The 21,485-nt window shown below is 43.3% G+C and overlaps 1 protein-coding gene across 1 annotated transcript; it reads left to right on the top strand.

Annotated features, from left to right (window-relative positions):
• The first annotated feature begins 1,935 nt into the window (after positions 1–1,935).
• Positions 1,936–21,171, top strand: vstm2a (V-set and transmembrane domain containing 2A). The gene is made up of 5 exons (XM_067252142.1): positions 1,936–2,014; positions 3,198–3,367; positions 17,406–17,456; positions 17,587–17,926; positions 21,095–21,171. Exons 1-5 carry the CDS (start codon positions 1,936–1,938, stop codon positions 21,169–21,171), a joined length of 717 nt encoding a protein of 238 aa, XP_067108243.1.
• Positions 21,172–21,485: the final 314 nt, after the last annotated feature.

The following is a 21,485-nucleotide window of genomic DNA, read 5'->3' as shown; positions in this document are numbered from 1 at the left end:
GTTAAGCCTTCATGTTATTGTGTGCTGTTTGAGTTCCATAAATACAGGTTATTCCCACTTACCGTTGTACCTCAGGTTGTCGGAAGACAGATCCTTCAGGTCGCTGTGAAGATCATGCAAACCCAGGCCTCTTAGCTGCTCCTTAAACAGGACATGAGAGACGTGGGTCCATTTCTGATGGATATCCAAGTCTACAGTTTAAATTTGGGAAGACATGCTTGTATAGGTTACAGTGTGTATGGGCAAGAGCTATAATTACTCTTGTGGCATGTTGTATAAGGAACCATGGAGGTTTATTATGGTCTGTCATCATCATGTTCTGCATGGACAGATGTCATTAACTGCAGGCTATGGATGAGAGAGCGTGAGGGAGGAGAGGCGGGGTTGGTGGGAGAGAAAAATACTGTGACGTGAACTTTAATGAAGACTGCTGAACAATTAAGTAATTAATTACAGCTGGCATCATCACTCTGTAAAAGTGTTAATAGTTTTTTTGATGTGCTCTGTTACACTCAAAGGAACATGTGCAATGTGTTCAGGTTGACAAAAATGGATTCTGGCCAGAAACCAGCAAAACATCTTTCACTGCTCAGTGATAACTGACAGCAGTATGGAAGATTACCAGCTTAAAGCATATTGTGCATTGCATAAATATTGTGTGTAATTGCATTTATTATGCATGGTTTAGTCTACCACATACCTAACCAGTTTGAGAAAAGCTATAACCTGCAGTGCTGCATGTCTACATCATAAGCAACTTATGGCTAAGATGTTATGTTGCCAAATGAGAGATGCTTGCAATTAAACGAGCGAATACAATTATCCACCCCCTTGCTGTTTAGAAAGGCTGCCTTTTTGACTTGTCCCTGGATCGTAAGTGGTATATTAAGGCCTCACATACATATGAATATGTGTTGTTTGTACTGGGGTACAGCCAGTACAATCATTCTGCACATTAGTACTTTGCCGATTTGGTTTAGTGATTTCCCATGAGAAAGGTCATACTCTACCCAGTAATTTGTAAGAGCTTCACCAGATTCTGACAAGAGGTCTGGTTCTTCTGGCACTAGAAACGATGTGCTCGGCTAATTCGGGGCCGCTCCTTCTACCCTCTCCTTCCGCCCCCTCCCATTGTAGAATATAAACTATAGACGCTGTTATGACAGCAAGCACTATGCCTGCTTGAACGTGTCGTTTGACTGCATAACCAATACACATGGACACACCCACATTTGATACGCAAACTCCCTGACATGCCGCATGCCTCCTCGCCTGTCGCGCGCCATTATGTTGATTGAAACCCACCCACCCAGTAGCCCCAATCTCTTCCTCATTGAGAAGGCAGTGGGGGGTTTGGCCGACGGTAGCCTGTGCGGCCATTCTTAAGAAAATATAAATAATTGCCTGAAAAAGAGAAGTTCTCCAATGAGTACACCATGCAACTGTTATAGTTAGATGCGGATATTCTCGGTGCTCTGCCAGTAAAACTGTTACTTTCATATAAACCTCAAAGTTGAAGTCAGTTGCAAATACTGCGTGAGAAAACGGGGGGTGCAGAGGAGGATAGGTGTGTAGACTTTCTCAAAGGAACCTCAGTCAGGCTAGGTTCTCACTCTGAGCACAGTGAACGCAATAGGGAGCTGCTCTCGTTGACGTTTCATCAACGGCTACGTACGGAGAATGGGAAAGGAAGCCTATTATATGACATACTTCACAACACCTTGAGCAGACAGCGCAGTCGCCAATCTCTCCGCAAAGCCTGTGGCATCGCACAAGAAAATAACTTCTGGAACCAAAGCTACTAGTTTCAAGCATGTTACACATTCGCCATTCTGCATCCATGCAATTCCGCCTGGCAACAGTTTAGCCAAATGTGCTGAGCAGTTTTGGAAGAACGTTTTCCCTTCGGCTGGTGTGAACATTTTCTCATTTGGAATGATGTGGATCAATCACGACTCTGTTGGATTTGTTTTCTTATCTAGTTTATGCATCCAATTCGGATTCGCATTTGAAGGTAAGATACGTCCGTTCAAATAACCTCTGAAAGACGCTGTCTTCTAAGAACTGCATGGAGAAACAGTGAAAAGTGGGAAGATAATGAGTCAAATTAAATCTTTGATTTTAGCTGGGTAAAAGCTGAGACGCCTCGTTGAAACTGTTCTAGAAAACGTAACACTTAAAAGCCGTGAATCTCCTATGTAATGAGGAAAACGCAACTGTTTACTGTTTTAAATAAAGCAGTTTTAGTCGTAATAAATCCTAAACGCAGGTTTGTATGATTTGTACAAGTTGACATAAAGGTATATGAATTACTCAAAGCAGGGAGTGCGCGACAAGCATTTAAAGTGAGGCATACGCAGACAGTGGCCGCAAGAGTAGCTCGACAGACTGTTTTTTTTAGGACCATGGACAGCTACCCACTTGATGTTGATGCGGCTGGAGACTTTCACGTGTCTTGCATGGCGACCTTCTATACAATCCATCCCAAATAATTCCCATAGACTTTTCCATATGTGCCTAAATGATACTCACCTGTATTTACTAATAAGTATGCTGTAGCACAGTTTACTAGAATTAGGATACTTTATTTGTATAGCTCTGACGCAGACCACAGGGGCTTGCCAATTCTCGATAGCCTACTGTCATGATCATTAAACACGACCATCCTTTAACCATTTTAAAAGTTCTAAAACTCCTATTGACTTTCATAAAATCACTGGAATTATACGAAAGCCAATTGGGCATATAGCTTTGTCTAAACAAGTATTTGCAATAGCTTTAAGAAACAAATCTCCCATAGTTTTTCGTTTACGAATTAGACCTACGTTAATTAAATTTAGGCTATGTAGATGATCAACGTATTTTGCAGATTTAAGACAGCCAGTACCCCATTCAATCAGTAGTTTTCAAACATCAAGATGTGATTCCAATCGGTATAACAGTTTCAGACACAAGGGGAGCCTCGCTATGTAGTGGCGTCATGGTGTTAACTAAAACATTCACACCTTAAGATCGTGAATCGTTGGTACAATTTTCTACGCCTTTTTTCCATAGTGTAAAAAGTCCTACTGATATTTATATAGTAACACATTGTGTCACATTGAGTGCTATAGTGGAACAAACGCAACTATATTTATACATTATTATTATTATTATTATTTTATGTTTTTATTGTCTAAACATCTTCTGTCTTTCAGGGAGGTTTACTGATCTTCCTTCAAATTTAACGGCAAAAGAGGGCCAGAACATTGAAATGGCATGCGCGTTCCAGAGTGGAACCGCGTCCGTATACTTGGAGATTCAGTGGTGGTTCATCAAGGCGCCAGAAGAAGCAAGCAATAGCGAAGAGGAGGAGGCTGACGAGGAGGTACAGAGTTTTATTACATGCGTCAATTAAAATGGATGGACCGTAACAGTTACAGTTACAGGCCCGCACTGTAACTTCTTAGGTGACAATGAGACGAAGACTGCTGTGTTGTGTGGTTGCCCTTTCACTTACATTGGGTGCTATGGGGTGCAAAGCATGCGCATTGTTACACACCAAGGACTGCACTATTATGATTTCATGGACCTAGCTTTCAGTATTTTATATGCAACTGTCATAAAACCCCAATTGATGTATCTATTGCCAATTAATCACTACAGTATAATAATTGATGCCAGGTGACTCGACATGTCAACATTAGGTAATGAGATGATGTTGGAGAATCCTCTGCTAGTGAGGACTGGGATCACATTTGATTGTTGCTGCGACTGGGTGCCTTTCTGCTCTGTTCGACGAAAAATACTAGGACAAGAGAAGGAGAAGAAAAAGTTTCCGATTGTCATTTGAAAGAGTCACCTGAGAAGTGTAGTCTTGAGAATCTGCCTTGGAACCAGAAGTTTACGGATATGGTTATTTTTGTGTGCTGTGTGTTGGACGCTGTGACCCCACTGCATGTTGCAGGAAGCCTCTATGACACATTCTGCTAAATTGCCTCATTATAACCATATAGTGGTATGCAGCAACAGAGCATACTGTCGGTTCTCGCCTATGACAGCTTCTCTGCATGAGCGTTGATCTGATACTTTGGGGTGGATGTCTGGGTGGTTGTGTTCGAGCCTTGTTTACTGCATGGAAACGTCTTGTGTAGAGCTGAATGCATTTTAGGGCCGAGTTTGTTTGTTTGTTTGTCAGTTTGTCAGCACAGACATCAAACGGAAGAATGTTTCCTTTGATAAATATTTTCCTACCTTAATGTGACAACACAATGCTTGTTTTGAGAGAAAGAACCGAACCTTTACGTGCGTGCACTCACATTTGTGCACGTAGACCCAAACAACACACACACACACACACACACACACACACACACACTGACACACCTCCCCTCTGTTCCTTGGATATCCACATGGCTTTAAAACTGCTATTACTGCTCTATTGTTGTCAGAAATCATGTCAGCCTCGCCAAAGCTTTGATCCATTTGATCCACGGCTGGCACACGAGTGCTGAAGGAGCTATTGACGCAGGCCTGGTATTGTAGCTTCCTCCGTCTCACTCTCTTTCATGGCAGCTGTTTGAAATGACAAGTGTGTTTGTCCTGGCTGTGCATGAAGGATCGGATGGAAACAGACCTGGAAATATGGGTTATTGTTATGGATTGTTACATTAGGATTTAGCAAAGGGAAGTGGGGGCTGCCGTAGGTGGGAGGAGCGTCTGGGTTGTGGTGACATCCACTGCTATTTAGATAACATCTAAGGGCACACCCGCTGGACAAAGGGGAAATTACTATTTGTCTTCAGGCTGTGAGGTATTTCGCTGTTTCCCTCTCTCTCTCTTTCTATATCTCTCTCTATGTCTCTCTCTCTCTCCTTCTCTATCTCTGCCTGTCAGTCTCTGTCTCTCTTTTCTCACATGGAGGTTGTCACATCTGCTCCAGTAGTAAAATGGTGGTCTGGCTCCATCATTCTGAAGAGGGGATTCAGTTCTGCTCAAGGTCGGATCTTTCTCTATCCACTTAATCCAAACCGGTGCTGTTTGCCATCAAATCAATTTACAGAGTAAATCTTCCCAATCCCATTGGCTGGGTAATTCTATTTGGCGTGGGATTATAGGCAGATATAAGTAAAAGAGAGCAAGTGAGATGGAGAGGTGTCTCTCAAGGTAACAGAATCCTTTTCAGCTTGTTCAGATAAAGCCCGCATTTGCCATTGTTTCGGTGGCAGACCACTTAGAGGCCCTGAGACTTGTGTCTAGATTATCCCTCTACATCCTAACCTTCCTACCATTGGGAGGAGTGAACACAATGTGATTCTGAGTCAGAGTATATGCACGGATGTTCCTTACACCTCTCCCTCAATACGTTTCAAGGGGGATACCTTGCTCTACAGCAGTGGCCAAAAGTATTGGGAGCGACATACATTTTGAGTTTGCAAAGCTTGCTGGGCCTTGGCATAAAATGACTGCTAACATAATTTCAGTAAGTCATATCATCAGAACAGGGGAAAGTGTGAACTAGTTCTAGCCAGGTGAAATCACTCTATCATTCTGATTGGATTTTAAGAGCAGATTGACTGCTGTAAAAGAGGGGACTATTGCATATATTAAAATGTTTCACCCAAAACAATCTTATTGCGATTCCAGTATTCTATAGAAAACATGTGAGAACATTTTCCTCAAATACTGAACCAGCAAACTTTGCAAAACACAACTTTTGTCATTGCCAAAACTTATGGCCACGACTGTACTCTTAAAGCTGCTGTGTTACTGCCAATGGTTGCATCTCACTAGATTGGTGAGCTTCTCTTCAATTCTTGTGTTTGTGTGCAGTGTGGTGAGCCTCTACAATATAAACTTTGAATCAACGTGTCTTGTCAAGACACCCCAGACAGGACCATTTGTAAATGTTGTGTCTGTTGTATGTTGTGACTGCCAGTATCAAGCTGAGGAAGCTCTCTGGAAAACCAAACGCCGTCCCACAAATCTCCCTTCACAGCTGTTCATCACCTTAAAATTCATACCTGCCGCCCCAGACGCTTCCTAACAAGCGAGGGTCTTTATTTCCTGAAGTGGGTGTTTCAATGGAAAGCATAAAATCCATGGCTACACCGCTCTCTCCTGACCTTCCTATCTCAGTTCCTCGTCCCTCACTCCATCCCCGGGAGCCTCGTTCTCAGTCTGGCCCAGATAATGGCATTCTGAGTCAATACAATGCACAGCCCTGATAACCGCGCCTCATCGACCTGGCTCTCATTACCACAAACACCAGCGGACGGAATGGATGTAATGGTCTGGTAGATCACGTGACGGAGAGGCAGGCAGGTGGAAGGTAGACAGCCTGGCCTACCTCAGGGGTCTATTGGTGCTTTCCCGGTTTGTCTTCACACTTGCTGCTCTCTTCCTCCTTCCCTTAATGAAACACTCATTATAGCATGCCAATAACAATAGTGATTTCTCATTTGGAATATCCCAGTGATTGGGGAGCCCAAGTGTCTTTAGTTTGAGTCAGTTCAATGAAGGGGAGGAAGGGAGGAGGATGGAGGAGGAGGAGGAGGAGGAGAGAGAAAGTGACAGGTGAGAAGGAAAGCTGTTAGAGGTCCACAAAACAGATGGACACAGACCTGGGAAATGAGAAGGACTGGCACACACCCATTCCCACACACTCACACACCCGTACCTTTAACGAGGAGACCCCGACTGAGTTTGATCGTTAGTGGACTGTTCAGTCAACGGTAGCAGGCATCTCAAGCTATTTTTTCGAAATAGCTTTTGATACTGTACACGCAGAAAACTAAGCGTCACAGTTGCAAATGGCCCGCTCCTCTGATTGCCATTATATCCCTATCCTGTCTGGATGGTGTGGTCCCAATAGTCCTTTGATATTTAATAGATGTCATGGACCTTGGAATGGCTGTTGATCGAATTTGAAATGAGACCAGCCATCATGGTTGTGTAGTAATTTGGAGTGATCTGAATATAATGCCTGCTGTAATGTTGATGATATTTTGCATTTAGACAGTAAAATGCCCTGCGACAGTTTGGAGAGCCAAATTACTGTGAATGAACTCGAACGCAGCTCCATGAATGAATTAGCTAAATCTGAGTGAGGTAAGAGAGCATTTTGCTCTACATATTCTCATTACTTGAGTCTTGTCCCTGTGTGCTGTTTCACTTACATCTTAGGAAGTCATCGCCTACAGCACTTGAGATAAGGAACCTTTGCTTCCTTTGGAATTAATGAGCCAGCATAAAAAAAATCAGCAATTGCACCTTCTAGTCTGCTTTTGGGCTTCAAACAATTTTTTACATTAAATGAATTAGATACTCACACTTTTAAAGCTAAGACTGTTTTGGGTGATGATTGACCCGAGTAGTAGTCGCTGTGACAGGTTGAGAGTGTGCTGTACTACTCCCAGGGCCGAGGCAGGTCCATGGAGCGGCAGGTGGACCCTGTATCGAGTGGGATCTCAGACTCACAGTGTTATCACGTCAGCAGTCTCACCTGAGAGGTCACACGTCACAGGCCGAAACAAAGAGAGGAGGGGGACCAAAGAAGAGGTGCAACACAGCGGAGCGTCGCGAGGGAAGAGAAGATGAGGAAGGGGCCGAAGGAGGAGAAGGAGGATGAACTTCAAAAGCCTGAGGCCCAGTGAAGACATGAACAAGCAGGTTCTTCTGTCTGTGCGCGGCCCCGTGGTTTATGTCACATGAGGTTACACATCTGGAGTGAACCGAGAGTTGACACATTTGAAGACGAGGAAAGACACGCGTCTGTCAAACTGGGTTTGTGACTTTTCCTTCTTTTTTTAATACCAAAACTCAATCAATATGTTCCCACAGAAACAGCAGGATTCACCCAGTTACAGCAGTCATTTGATCTTCATGGTTTGCACTCCAGCTGACATTGTCATCTTGACAAAGACAAAGCCGGCCTCTAGAGAGAAGACGAGAGTGACAGAACAGTCACAGCCTCAAATCACACATAAGGGATGTTTGTCCGGTCTTCAACCTGTCTCATCATGTTACATGTTACATTCAGACTCATATACTGTGGAGTACATCGAACAGGATCCCCTCAAATGTCACGTGCTATATCGGCATTTTCAGAAATCTGTTGTTCATATCAGCCAACAGAAATGTTGGTCGATGTGAACAACTGTTTAAGGTTGTTATACAAACCATGTTTTTATTGAACGTGACGTTAAGTCGTGATGACCGTCCACACTTGAGGCGGTGTGTGTCATGATTATCGCTGCACAGTACTACGGTGGTGATGTGGCTCATGTATATTTGCACCCTTTAAAAATCTGCAGAAGCTTGTCCTAGAGTTCCGAACAGCTCTCAGTGATGACATCATCTCTCCCAGTGTCAGCTCTTTTGAAAGACAAAAAATCTGATGGTTTGAATGAAACAGACATGAGAATAGCAAACGTGACACAGACGGGTAGATAATGCGTGGCCATTTCTAGTGAAGAGACTATCCTACAGGACTAGAATGAGTCCCATCCCAATGTGTTCAGGTGAAGGAGCTGTGAAAGGTTGGTTGTTATCCAATTCAATTTGTTAGATTAAAATAAAAGCGAGGCTCACCAAAGAGACTGGGCAAGAGTGGCAAGAAGGAAAGGACTACTATTTAAAGCACTTAAAAAATTCACTCAGGAGAGCACACTGCTACAGATGCCTTGTTTACGACTGAGGGAAAAATAGAAACAGAGTAAGAGTGAGATGAAGAGTGGAATACAGAGAGGGAGAGAGAGAGAGTAATGGTACATGACGTATTTGGTGTGCCTATATAATGTTTCAGGATACTGGCTTTATTTGTGCTTCACAATGTGCATTTTGTGTCAGTATGTTGTAAGCCTCCATGTGTCATCTGTCTTATGAATGCACACCGTGCGGTTTAGCGAGGAAACAGTGAGAGCTGCATCACTACATTAGTCCCCGAGATAATGCTTCTGTCACAGCAGGCCTGTTAGTGCATAGCACAGCCCCTATGCTGTTCCCCATATGACCTGTTTCAAATACATTGTTCTGTAGCTTCACATAGCCAGACTGACTGCAGAAACAACCGAGGAAAGAGCCCATGCACATAACACACCGGTACAGGAAATTAAACAACGATATGGATGATTGGTGGTCCACCATGCTTGATTCCAGATGGGGATTAGAAATGGGGAGCACAGTGCTGAAGGTGTGAAAGTTAGTTACTGTAGACAATCACATTCTCACTCACACACAGACGCACACACACAGCTGCACTGCGACGAGATCAAAATGAATATCCGCAAATGTATTTCTTCGACAGTTTTTATATTCGGAATGGGACAGGAACTTGGTTTTGATTTACTGCAAGGCTGATGTTAAAAATATATCCCGGCCATATATCTAATATATCCACTCTGATAGAGCTGTGTGGGTGCTGAGTGAGAACATAATGTAGATAATAATAAATCATTGATTGAAAGTACATGAATAAAGAGTCTGCGATGTGTACGCGATGCAAAACAAAATATATGCTTGAGATTGTCGAAAATCTTACAATACTAGTACCGGTCCTTATTTTGAACAGTCGGTATTAGACTGCTACTGTTGAGCAGCAACACACCAGTCCAATCTCCAAGGAAATGTGGATGTAGTTTGACCTGGACTTGATCTGCAGACCTTCATGTTACCAGGCATGCATTACACTTAGTAAGGTATGAATTATTGTTGATTCCCAAAACTATGTAAGAACATGAAGAAGAAAAAAAAAGCTTTGAATAATGTATTTAAAGTCTAAAGGAGCACTTCTAAGAATCTGATTGAATAACAGTGTCGACAACATGCTGTGCAGTTTATTACAAGCACTCCTCTCATATGCACTTTAGGGAAGTGATGTAGGCACATGACCCAAATTCATACTCCATCTCCTGCAGAGTAATGGATTAGCTAAATTGTATTAACTACATTACCCCAAACTGCATTAGTGAGGAAAAGGGCACCATAGAGTGTTTGTCATGGGCCTATCTTTTGAAGGACAATTGAGGAAGAGTTTTACCAGCTGAAATGGTAGTTGAGTGTGTCTGCAGGGGGCCAGGAGTACTATACTTGATGAGTGGTTCTGTACCGTACTGTGGGTGTCCTCTCTCCTCTATGCACAGTGTGTCTCCTCATCCTTTCATTGTTATCAACGCCAACGGTCTACTAATATAAAGGTTTCATTAAGGGCCTGCTCTGGCCCCCCTCGCAGTCTGCTGGAGGGTTTCTCACTAAGTGTTGGCCACATGAAAGCGTCTGATTGGATTATAGGTGGAGAATCCTCCTGATGTGTGGGCTGACAATAGGCCCTGCTGCTGGGCCCGAGCTGTCAAGCTTCTGCCTCTCTTTGGGGCACGCTGCTAGCCTTCCACAGCCCTCAGATGAGCTGGATAGGTCTGAGAGGGAGAGAGTAGGGAGGGGGGGGGGCAGAGAGGCACAGAGAGAGCGGATTTGTGTGTTTGTGTTTGAGAGAGAGGGAAAGGGAGGAGGGGGAGAGCAGAGAGGAGAAGAAATGTGAGTATGTCAGGGAGAGTGCTGAGGGAGAGAGAGGGAGACAGGAGAGGGAGAGAAGTTGAAAGAAAAGAAAGGTCCAGCGGAGATGTGTTTAGGAGAGAGAAAGGGGGAAGAGAAAAGGAGAAGGAGAAAGAAAGAGGGATGGAGAGGTAGAGGAACGAATTAGAAGGAGGAAAAGAAGGAGGAGGAATGGAGATGGGGAGAGAAAGAGGAAATGTGTGTTTGTGTGTGTGTGTGTGAGGGAGAGGGAGGGAGGGAGAGAGTAGGAGCCAGGGAAAGAGATCTCTCATATCCATGGATAATAGAGCTGTCACACTGTTTTGATTCAGGACATTGATTGTTCCTTTAATTGCTTTGGGCGTCTAGTAGCTAGCTTGTGGTCTGGGGATATTACCAGTAATGTATTTCACTGCAGGTCCGTCATGACACTGATCACACAGTGATATGTACTCATGTGTTGTCATTGACAATAATCCTTTTATCGATTTGGCCTTCCTCTCCATTGTTATGACCCATATCTCTGTTCTGCTCTATCAATTAACCCATTAGATGTTTTGTTATTCCAAACCAAAAACATCCAGCGGCCTGTCCTAAACACAGATCCCACGTCAGAAGAAAAGTAATGAAAGCCATGAAAATGAATGAACCTAGAAATGAAAGAATTTCTGTTGATCTCTGTTGAATTTTTTTGATCTCTAGATACCTTCCGAGGGTCACAAATGACATTCAGCTCCAGGAAAACGCTGTGCTGAGCCTAGAGAGTCAAAGGTCATATCCACTTTCTATTGCCTCTGTTGTTCAGACGCCCCTCCATCTTCACAAGCTCTTTGTGTCTGCGCTTGGTAGCCAAAGCACTGATGGTTGTTACCATGGCGAAGATAAGAACTAACTGAGATCAGCGTAAGGATTAACAGTTAGTTCCACGATGAGGGCAAGACACTAGGGAGGTGGGTTGATTTAACTGAGGTACAGCACATGTTCAGAGGGGAAGGAATTCATAAGCCCACTTTCAAAAGTAATGAGCTAAGTGGTCAAGTAGAGACAATGTCCTATTCTTGCACTTGAAAATGCGTTCCATGTTTGAAGAACCATATCTGACATGACGGGAGTGTCAGAATAGTTGCATTTCTAAGGCTAAACAACCAAATAGAGGGACAAGTAAAGGTCTACCCGGGGTTTAATTGACATTTTATGGTTGTAGATGATGTAATGCTTGTGTTTTACGAGTTTATGGTGAGTAACGAGGAACTTTGGAACGTCCTTGACTGTGTGAGTTACAGTCAAACCTTGGAATTTGAGTCAGTTTGTCTTTGGTGAGGGAGACACAGGCTTCTTGCCAGATCAGTCATTTTGGGATTGAATCCTCTTCTCAACCATCATCATCTTCTTAGGTGTCTGAAATTATGGGGTCGCTGAAGGCATAAGAGTGAATGTGTACTTCTGGGGCGGGGGTGGAGGTGGGGGGGGGGGTGTTGGGGGTGTGACGAGGCATCTTATGACTCTTTGCTCTCAGGTGGAAATGGCCAGAAAGCACTTTCCGTGAGTAAAGTAAGTCATTTGGAGGTGTCAGTCACAGACCATAGCTGGTATCTGTTGGAAACAAAGGGTATCAATCACGCCACAACTCCTGCTGGCAGGGTGAGACTCAACCTTTCTCCTCAGTCAGCGTGTCCAAGGTGCCTGATAACACCCCCATCCCTCCACCTGTCCTGCCCTGCCATCATCCCTCCTTTCAGCCTCATCATACTGGTGGAGAGGGGAAGGTTATTACCTTAGGTTGTGGCAGAACACTGTTGACGGAGGGTCGGACTGGATGTTCTCTCCTTTTGGTTGTCCTATGCATGTACTCATGGGCGGCGCTAGGGAGGGGCTAGCAGGTGCTTCAGAACCCCCAAGAAAGACCAAAGCACCCCGACAGCACCCCCAAAAAGAATTTCTGTAAAATTCGATTGGCGAATCGGATGTTAATTGTACGGAGTCTGACACGGAATAGTCCGCTGATGCGTTTGCCGCGGATGCAGAGACGGCAGCTAGCACAACTGCAGTTCCATTCAAATTAGCATCACGAGTGGCCAAGTTTTGCTCATTTATTAATAGTATTTATATATAATATATATATAATTGCGCAGCTCCCCCTGTCAATGATCAAGCACCCCCTCAGCACCTGCATTAAAAATGATCTGGCGCCGCCCCTGCATGTACTCATGATCCTATTTGATACTCCGAAATACATTTCACTTGTGAACTTCTAAACAATTATGGATTGTACATTTCTTTCTTTTTCTCCGGTTACCTTCTCTTTTCCTTCCAACCTTCTGTTCCCTAAAATAGGTCCATTGCATTCAGAATCAAAGCATCCAGTGAAGCAGATCTGTTCAATAATGCAGTGCACACCTTTCCTCGGTCGTGCGAGCCAGAGGAAATCTCGACTTTACTTTCTACACCTAAAGTAAGACCTTCAGACCTAAACTGCTTTGAAGAGTATCATGTATTACCGTATTTGAGGAATCTGACAAAGAACTGCACCATATGACAATGAAATATGACTCATTTTCAAGTCACTGAATAATAGAAGGTCATTTCTTTTTGAAAGTTACCTGCGTTCTTTATCAGCATCAAAATGTGTCTTATACCGTAATCAGACTTATATAATTGGTAAAAAAATATGTTTTTCCATGTTTCTATTCATTCAAGGAGGAATATGAAAGGGTAGTATTTGTGAGATGGTATTCTGTTATTACATCTGTCATGTGTGTAACTTCTAAAATATGAATGATTTGCCAATTAGTTTTCCTCAAATTGGATAATATCTTACAGTGTTATTAGACCATGCATATTTAAGTAAGAACTGCGTAATTAAAGTAATTATTCAATCAGTGTAAAAAATATCTTTCAAAACTGTCTCACACTCATAAATCACCTACAGTGTGCTATATTGCAACTACATTAATATTTGAATACTAGTAGATCATTTCAGAAAGCTAAGAGGTGGTTGTTCTAAGGATAATCTTGTTTTGGTCCATTGTTACTATCTACAACACTCAATCAGTGTGGTGGAAGGTATTGACCCTTCGACTTTTAATAATCCTCTGTCTTCGAATAGGAATTAAAGAGAAAAGCCACGCTTATTTGGACATCAGTTTAATCGATGTAGATATGACTGTATCCTCCATTATATCTCTCTAGATTCTATGAGAAAGTCATTGGTCTACGTCATTGGTCTACGAAGCAAAAGGCAAAGTCCATTCCTCCGAAAGGTGTAGTTATGAATCATTTCCATCCTGATTTCCTTGAAATGTCACTTCTGTGCTTTAACGGTACTTCAGAATTCCGCCTTCTTCAAGGCACCTAAAGCAGCAAAACGGTGCTGATAATAGTCTTCTTGCATTGACATTTCTCACAAAGGCTGTCTGTGTCTGGCTCTTGTAACGTGCCATCTTCCCCTTCCCTTTTCTTCTCCATCCCAGTCAAATTAGACAGCCCACAGCCCCACATAAAACTTCCCCATCAGTTAGGATTTTGTCCGATTCTAGCCGGGCAAACATTTATTTCAGTCACATGATCTGGGACCTGTAGTTCTTTCTGAACTCCAAAGTTCCGCAGCAACTCTTCAAATGAGTCCTCAGAATAGCCGGGTGCATCGGAGCTGTATCAAAGCTGAGGGCGTCAACTTGCGCGAGCACCTGGTGATGTGGTCAGACAGGATACGGTGGCGGAAGGAAGCGTGCTAATAACAGCGCACATCTCGGCTCATGCTCATACAGCGGGTGACTGTGATTGGGACATGCATGGCCGCCGCAGCACACAGCACGTGGGTGGTATAAACCACCACTCAGACCGTCGTGAGCTATAAATTCATGCTGTTTTTAGACTGGCTTCGTCAAACGTCATATTTTCTCCTGTTCGCCTGAGCTTCTCTGGGAATTGTGCGTAGGTGTATTCTCCTTCCCGCTTATCTATAGGTTTCGTCATTTCAGCTCTATCTCCAGGAGATAGCAGCCCATAGAACATGCAATTAACGATGCAAAACCTGCCATCTTCGGATGGACTTTGAGAGGTTCTGTACGGGTGAATTGGGGGGAAGCATGGTGTCGGCTATAATAAGCATTAACAATAGACCTTGGGTCATAACGTCTCAGGGCGTGCTCTCAACAGTCAGTGGGGTTTGTAATTAGAGGCACTTAAGAGGACGCTCAATGGTTTATGTTGTTTAACTGAACACCCACTCCCTCGTGGGTGCTTCACTGTTAACATCATCGTGGTACAGAGGCCTGTGTAGGATGAGTTGAAGCACAGGCTACCTGATGCATATCCAGTCGCACTTCGGTACATTGGTCGGCTTAGAACTGTCCCACAAGGTCTGTAGTTCTAAACAGATGCTGGGAAGACAGACGATATTCACTGATATAGAAAACACAGTGGACTGTATTGATTTGGAATTTTAGCTCACAGAGCTAATTCCAATTCCTCAAACCTAATTTACCTCAAATACAATAGAATGGATTTTTAGTGGGGAAGGGAACCATACTTTTTCGAGGAGGAAGGCAGGCCTGATTCACAACAGATTGCCAGGATCAGTACCTAATTGATAACAAGTTCAATAATCTTCTTCAAAATGAGGCTTCTTATTGCCTCCGATGCGATAATAAGATAGATAACTTCAAAATTGCAGAGACTTATGAGTGTAGTTACAAATTGGACCCTCCATAATGAAACATACAAGATAGTCCTCACTCGGTGGCATGGCTTATTGTTAAATGAATGACACCATTCTTTCCTTGTGGCATTCATTTAGACAATGGGACCTGGAAGGCTCTATTGCATTATGATAGAATGATGAAACAAAGAAGCCAATTTGGAGGTTTGCATGAGGGTGCCATGGTGGAAAGGTTTCGCAATAAAGAGACTGAAAAAGATTGAAATTTAGATGAAAATTTCTGAGGGTTTTGGCTCGGAAGGCAATGAAACATAAATGGGAAAATAATGTTGTTCCTTTGTGTCATTGGAAGAAAACTTTTGCGTCACTGTCAGAATGTCGAACACAACACTAAAAACAATTCATCTTATCGTGGAACACCAGGACAGTCTTTGTCATCACATCAAGACAAAAGACTGTAATTATCTGTGAAAAGGTCTTTAAAGCAGCTACATATTTGTACATATTTCTGTATGTCATCAAAACTTACACCTTTCTGTGAGTAAGCTGTGCCACCATGTTCTACACAAGCGTTTATATTTTACCCATCATGCAATGAACAAAACGCTCAGAAATGTATATTGCAATGTATGGATCATGTACCGAGTGCATTATGTCACAATTAAGTTAATTGCATTTGTACACGAGCGGATGAATAATGGAATAATAAAACGGACAATGTTTTTTATAGTTAGCTAAGTGATTGTAAATTTTCTGTAGCCAATTGGGATAAAGCACCTCATAAAGCTGTTTTTTCAGAAGGAGTGGACAGAGTAGAGTGGGGAGAACCTTCCCTGTGGCCTCCTTCTCCATCCTCTTCTTGTTTTACGGGATTATACAACGCTCTTAAGAGTAACCCATCACCTGTCATCAGTACATCAATATACATTTTGATAAGGTTTAGCTCATACTTCAGGCATTTTCCATTAACCTGGTTGATTTTATAGACTCCCTGTGAAGCATATATAACTCGTTTGTGAGGTTTAGAGATTAGGAATATTGATGTCTCAACACAAATCATTGCCAGGACTGGAACGATTAATTCCCCCTGGCTGTTCAGAGCATTGTCTAGGTGCTACAAAAGAGTTGAAAAGCTAAGATGAAAGTCTTTTGCATTGATTAAGACGGAGAATGTCAAACTGCAAATTCTGTCCATTAATCACATTTTGCCCAGTCTTATCCTGGAAACTTGAGAATCCCAGGGGGAAATAACTTGCTTGAAGGCGAAAAAATCACGAGTTCACTTGTTCTTAAGTAGCTTCTGCACCTTTCATGCCCTTTGTCCTGCACCTCCCATTGAGCCGACAGCTTTCATCTTGACTGTGGGTGTTCCCCTCCCAGGCTGGGAGAGGCTGAGAAAAGCTCCTCAAGCCAGCCTCTCAGCCGTCTCCTCCAGTCAGCAGAGTTTTTTCCAGGCATACGTCCAACTGGCATCCCGCACAGAATAAATAAATGATATGCTCCAAAATCAATGCCCGGTCTGAGATGAATGTTTGTACGAAGAGCAAGAATGGGGGCATGTTTGAACCGTCAGCAGTGACGTTCCTAATGGTTCCATGTACAGTATGTTTACATACTTTGGGGCTCGCTCACTTTAAGTGATTTCTCAAGGATAAACGGCTGAAGATGTGTATTATCAATTGTGTTCATGTCCAATATCCTGTGTTTTGTCTGCTTCTTGTTTGTTTATTGTCATGAGAGTTTACACATTGTTGGTTTTGTCCAATTTTAACCAAAAATATGTCACTTTCATCTGGCATGTTGTTTTTTCAAGAACTAATCTGATGTAATCTGTCGTCAAAACTAATCTGATGACAAAGCATTTTTTGGAACCCCACAAGTGACAAGGGTGACATTCTTTTTTCTGGGTTGACTGGGTTGAACAGCAGGACTGTAGATGTGCTGCTTCTGTCTCTTGAAGAAACTCTTTATCGATGTAGTCATCAAACATTTATAGTCATCGAACGATCTCTGATGCTGCATTTACACCCTGAGAGTGCTTTAGACTACTCTGTATTTGACACGCTGTCTGCCTATTTCGGTTTCAGTGACTGCAAATGCTAGACCTGCAAATAGATAGAAATGCACTCTTGGAAACATTATAAATAGCATCATCTTAAAATAAATTGCAGTATAATGGATTTGAGTCACAGGGGTTCTTACGGTTGACTTTGGATTTTTGACTCTTTTTCCCTAGATGGAAATTATACCAGAGCCAGATCCAGATGACGAGGGGACCAAAATAAGTGTAAGACGCCCCATTTTTTACTGTTACATTCATTCAATTAATTTCTCACTCATCAAATGCATAAAATTGAATCCAACAAATGGACTTAAGTAGCTACATTCAAACCCCTCCCACCCCCTCCCACTCTCAGACTGTGAAGGTCCAGGGCAACGACATCTCCCACAAGCTGCAGATCTCCCGGGTGGGCAAGAGCGACGAGGGTCTGTACGAGTGCCGCGTGACCAACGCCAACTACGGAGAGCTGCTGGAGTACAAGGCCCAAGCCTACCTGAAGGTCAACGCCACGGCCCACCCTCGCAGGCCGCCGCCCAAGAAGACGTCTCCGCTGCACCTGACGGCCGACAAGAAGCCTCGCAAGCCCAGTGGGGCGTCAGGGGGACAGGACGGAATGAGCTCTGACCAGAGGCTGGGCTCCACATCCAGCTCCCACACCGCATCCTCCAAGACGGTCAAACACAACACAGGATCAGGTGAGACGCACCCACTCCATCTCATGCTGGGTTTTCTAGGATGGGTTTGATTGGATGGTAATCTTGCTTTGTGGCCACAGGGCTTCCAGTAGGAATATGAGGTCTAAATGTGAAACATAAATCGAACCGTCAACCAGTCTGTGGTTCTTTTTCGATCTAGTATACATATCTGGCTAGCTACCGCAGTTCAAATGGAATATTATTCATCCCTGAAGCGGCTGTATTTAAAAGCACCTGGAAGGAACACGGTGAGAGATAACTGAACAACGGAGGAGAAGAAGGAGAAGGAAAGTAATAATCCCCCAGACTGTAGAGGGAGAGAGAGATTATGAGGTGCTCAAATGATGCTGACAACTGTGTTGTGCTGAATTCTCTGAGTAGGGTGTGTGACACTGATAAATTAATCTCTACATACACCTGCTTGTTCCTTGCATTGCTGCAACTGAAATAGGCAAAGTGTGATTGGAGGAGGAGGGGTGGGTGTGTTTGCAGTTACACCACGGTGTGAAGCTGATGAACAACAAGAGAAAAACGTTTGCTAGAAATTAAACCCGCGGAGGCCACGGATATCTTCCCCCCCGCACACTGCAGCTGCATCTATAAACAACAACATCGGCATGACCGAGTGTGGTAGGACTGCAGGCTGGTGGGACTGCATTATCCCTCTGCCTTGTGCTGCTGTGAGTTCGACTGGCCTTATTTGTCAGCTGCAGTTACATCACAGAGTTGCCTACATTGTTTCTGGCAGTGTTGTTTTCTCAAAGCACCAAGGTGACTGGTACGGAATACACAGACCGTATCCCTGGGCACAATGGTGCAAAAGGCCCAACCGACTTTGTTTAAAAACAACATGGCAAATGGCCAAGTCTTAGTGGGGCTATGCAAACCATTTCTACCCTTGCTGAAAGAATTGCTAAACTTCTAGGATTTAAAAAAATAAACAACCATCACCAACGCATGGTTTTAATTTATTGATCTGTATGCTGGCAGGCATGGTTCAATGATGAGGGGCAGAGAACGTTATGAGACGGGCGTGAATGCCACCCAAGCGAGGGGTACCATCTAATATTCTTCCTCTCCCACAGGGCATCTGCTAGACATGTCACTCTGTGTTGTCACCGTTTTCCGAGGCCCACAGCTACTGTACAGTGGCTAGCTGTTCAGTGCCTGTAGCAGATAAACGTAGAAAGACGGACATAGAGAAAGAGAGAGAACTCAGGAGAGGTAGAGTGTGGTGCTCATGAATGAAGAGGCAGAAGGCAGATGGGATTGGCGTGTTGAACCTACTCCTCAGGGAGCCTCCACTGCCCTACTGAATTAGTAAACTGCTTTTTCGCTCGGATGCACTTTATCATCAATGCATGACTTCACATTTTTTCATAACTATTGATTGTATCACTGAACATTATTGGTTCATTTCAAAAACATGGAATACAGACATGGATTTACTTGATGTCAATACTTCGCCAATAGTGATAACAATCTGAAAGCTTGAGGCTGTACTGCATAATATGAACGTAAGATATGATAATGGGGAAATCTAAAGCCTTTGAAGCCGAGCAAAGAGCAGCAGAGAATTCTTCATTGGTAGTGCATCCCATGGCTTCTAGCCTGAACTCCTCTCCTCTCTTCTCCTTTCCTCTCTCTTGTCCTTTCATCCTTTCTTCTCTTCTCACCCTCCCCAGTCCTACACTCTTCTCCTCTCTTCTCCTCTCTTCTCCTCTCCTCTCCTCTCTTCTCTTCTCCTCTCCTCTCCTCCCCATCCCCTAACTGGCTGGCAGGCTGGAGGCTGATTAATTATTCTCTGTGCGGAGGATGTTTTGGCCTAGCGTGATTGCTGCTCCTCTGTGGTGCTCCTGTTCGCTAGATCACCCAGGGCCAAATGAGATCTGGCAAGGAGGAACAGAGGGTCAAAGCCCTCTGTCTCTCTCTCTCTCTCTCTCTCTCTCTGTCTCTCTCCTTCCTTCTTCTGCTCCTACCCTATCCCTCCACCACTACCATCACCGATATTGAGCTTGGCCAAAAGAAAGTGTCCCTAGACAATTCTCCGCTCAGAACATTGCTGTGCTTGGTTTGACTGAAAAAATCCACTAAATGTCACGGTGATTTAGTGAATATTTCATTTTCTATTTCCTCAATGTTCCCTTGTTTGGCAGGATTACATCCCACTGCTTCTCTTTTATCTGTTTCTTTCCCCTTCCTCCCTGCTCTACCTCTTCTTTCTCTCTGCTGTCTATGCAGGTGCACAGTAGAAAAAATTTGCTAATTACAGAAATCAGAATTCTTTTGATGTTTTCTGAGCCTTGTTCATCTTTTTAGTCCATTTGTGCAATCAAGGACAATTGAAGGAAGATAAACTGGGAAAAATACCTCACCACATATATTTGTATCTGCCATAGAGTGCTTGGGACAATGCATACATATACTAAGAAGTTATTAGTATTGGTGACTTGGGGAAATTTTCCTTGAATTGATATGAATCAGAGTGATTCAATCACTCTGATTCATATCAATTACTCTGATTCATATCAATTCAAGGAATATTTCCCCAAGTCACAAATAAACTAAAACACACACATGCTACTTCAAGGTCTTTAAAAGTATAACAGCATTCATATGCTCACCATGCAGTCAGAAGAGCCTGCAGTGTAGACGTCACCGCGGCAAGTTTGCGTGATACTAACTGTCCATGGAAATCTTTGTCATGGCTTGTTCAAAGGTGATTTTTACTTCTGGACTTCAGGATACATTTATGTTGTTTCCTTCACTTTCTGAAGGCGTTTAGTGAAAAGAACATTTACTTGAACATATAATGTCTACACTGTACAGTATATCTAGAAGCAACCCCAAGATAAATGGTCAATGTTCAATCCCAATGCTACACAAATAATTAATAAATAAAAGTAGATCACTTTCACTGTTGTTCCAACTCATCTTTGGTGTGGTGTCAAATCTAAAGGACCTGTGTTGGTCAATATATAATCTTTTTACTCGTTTGATTTGTACTTTTTTGTTGTCAATAAAAGTCTTGCAGATCCACCATATTGGTTATCTTGAAGCACAGACTGGTAGGGGAGATGGTTCCTTCTGTGTTGTGTGTGTGTGTTTTCACGAGTGAATAAAGGAGATTAGGAGTGTTCAACTGACTGTGCATCTTTTTCTTCACAGGAACGAGAATAGCAATCGGTTACGGACTGGCTGTCCTGCTTCTGGCTCCTGTCTTAGTGTGGGACGCATTGTTATAGTTTCAAGAACAAACTCTCCAATATCGCTCTCCGTCTTGAAGCTAAACAAGAAAAATGGTCGGTTAATTTCACCAAACAGACCGAACCACTGCTCTGCACCCACTGCATCCTTATGATTCAATGTCCTCAACAGCCATCTGAACCCAAAGCATCCAGTGGGATTATAATTGTAGGGACATCGCCCCCTCCAACGATCCAATCAGACGACAGCAAACGGACAGTCTCTTCTCATTGGATATCGTCACAGATAAGACTTTATTCTTGGTTTCCTGCAGTTCATCTTATACTGTATGTTATTGCTCAAAGTGAGAAAA

This window comes from Osmerus mordax, chromosome 15, assembly GCF_038355195.1.
Source record: "Osmerus mordax isolate fOsmMor3 chromosome 15, fOsmMor3.pri, whole genome shotgun sequence".
Taxonomy (NCBI): domain Eukaryota; kingdom Metazoa; phylum Chordata; class Actinopteri; order Osmeriformes; family Osmeridae; genus Osmerus; species Osmerus mordax.
Note: the sequence above shows the minus strand (reverse complement) of the source record. Positions and strands in the feature narration are given on the sequence as shown.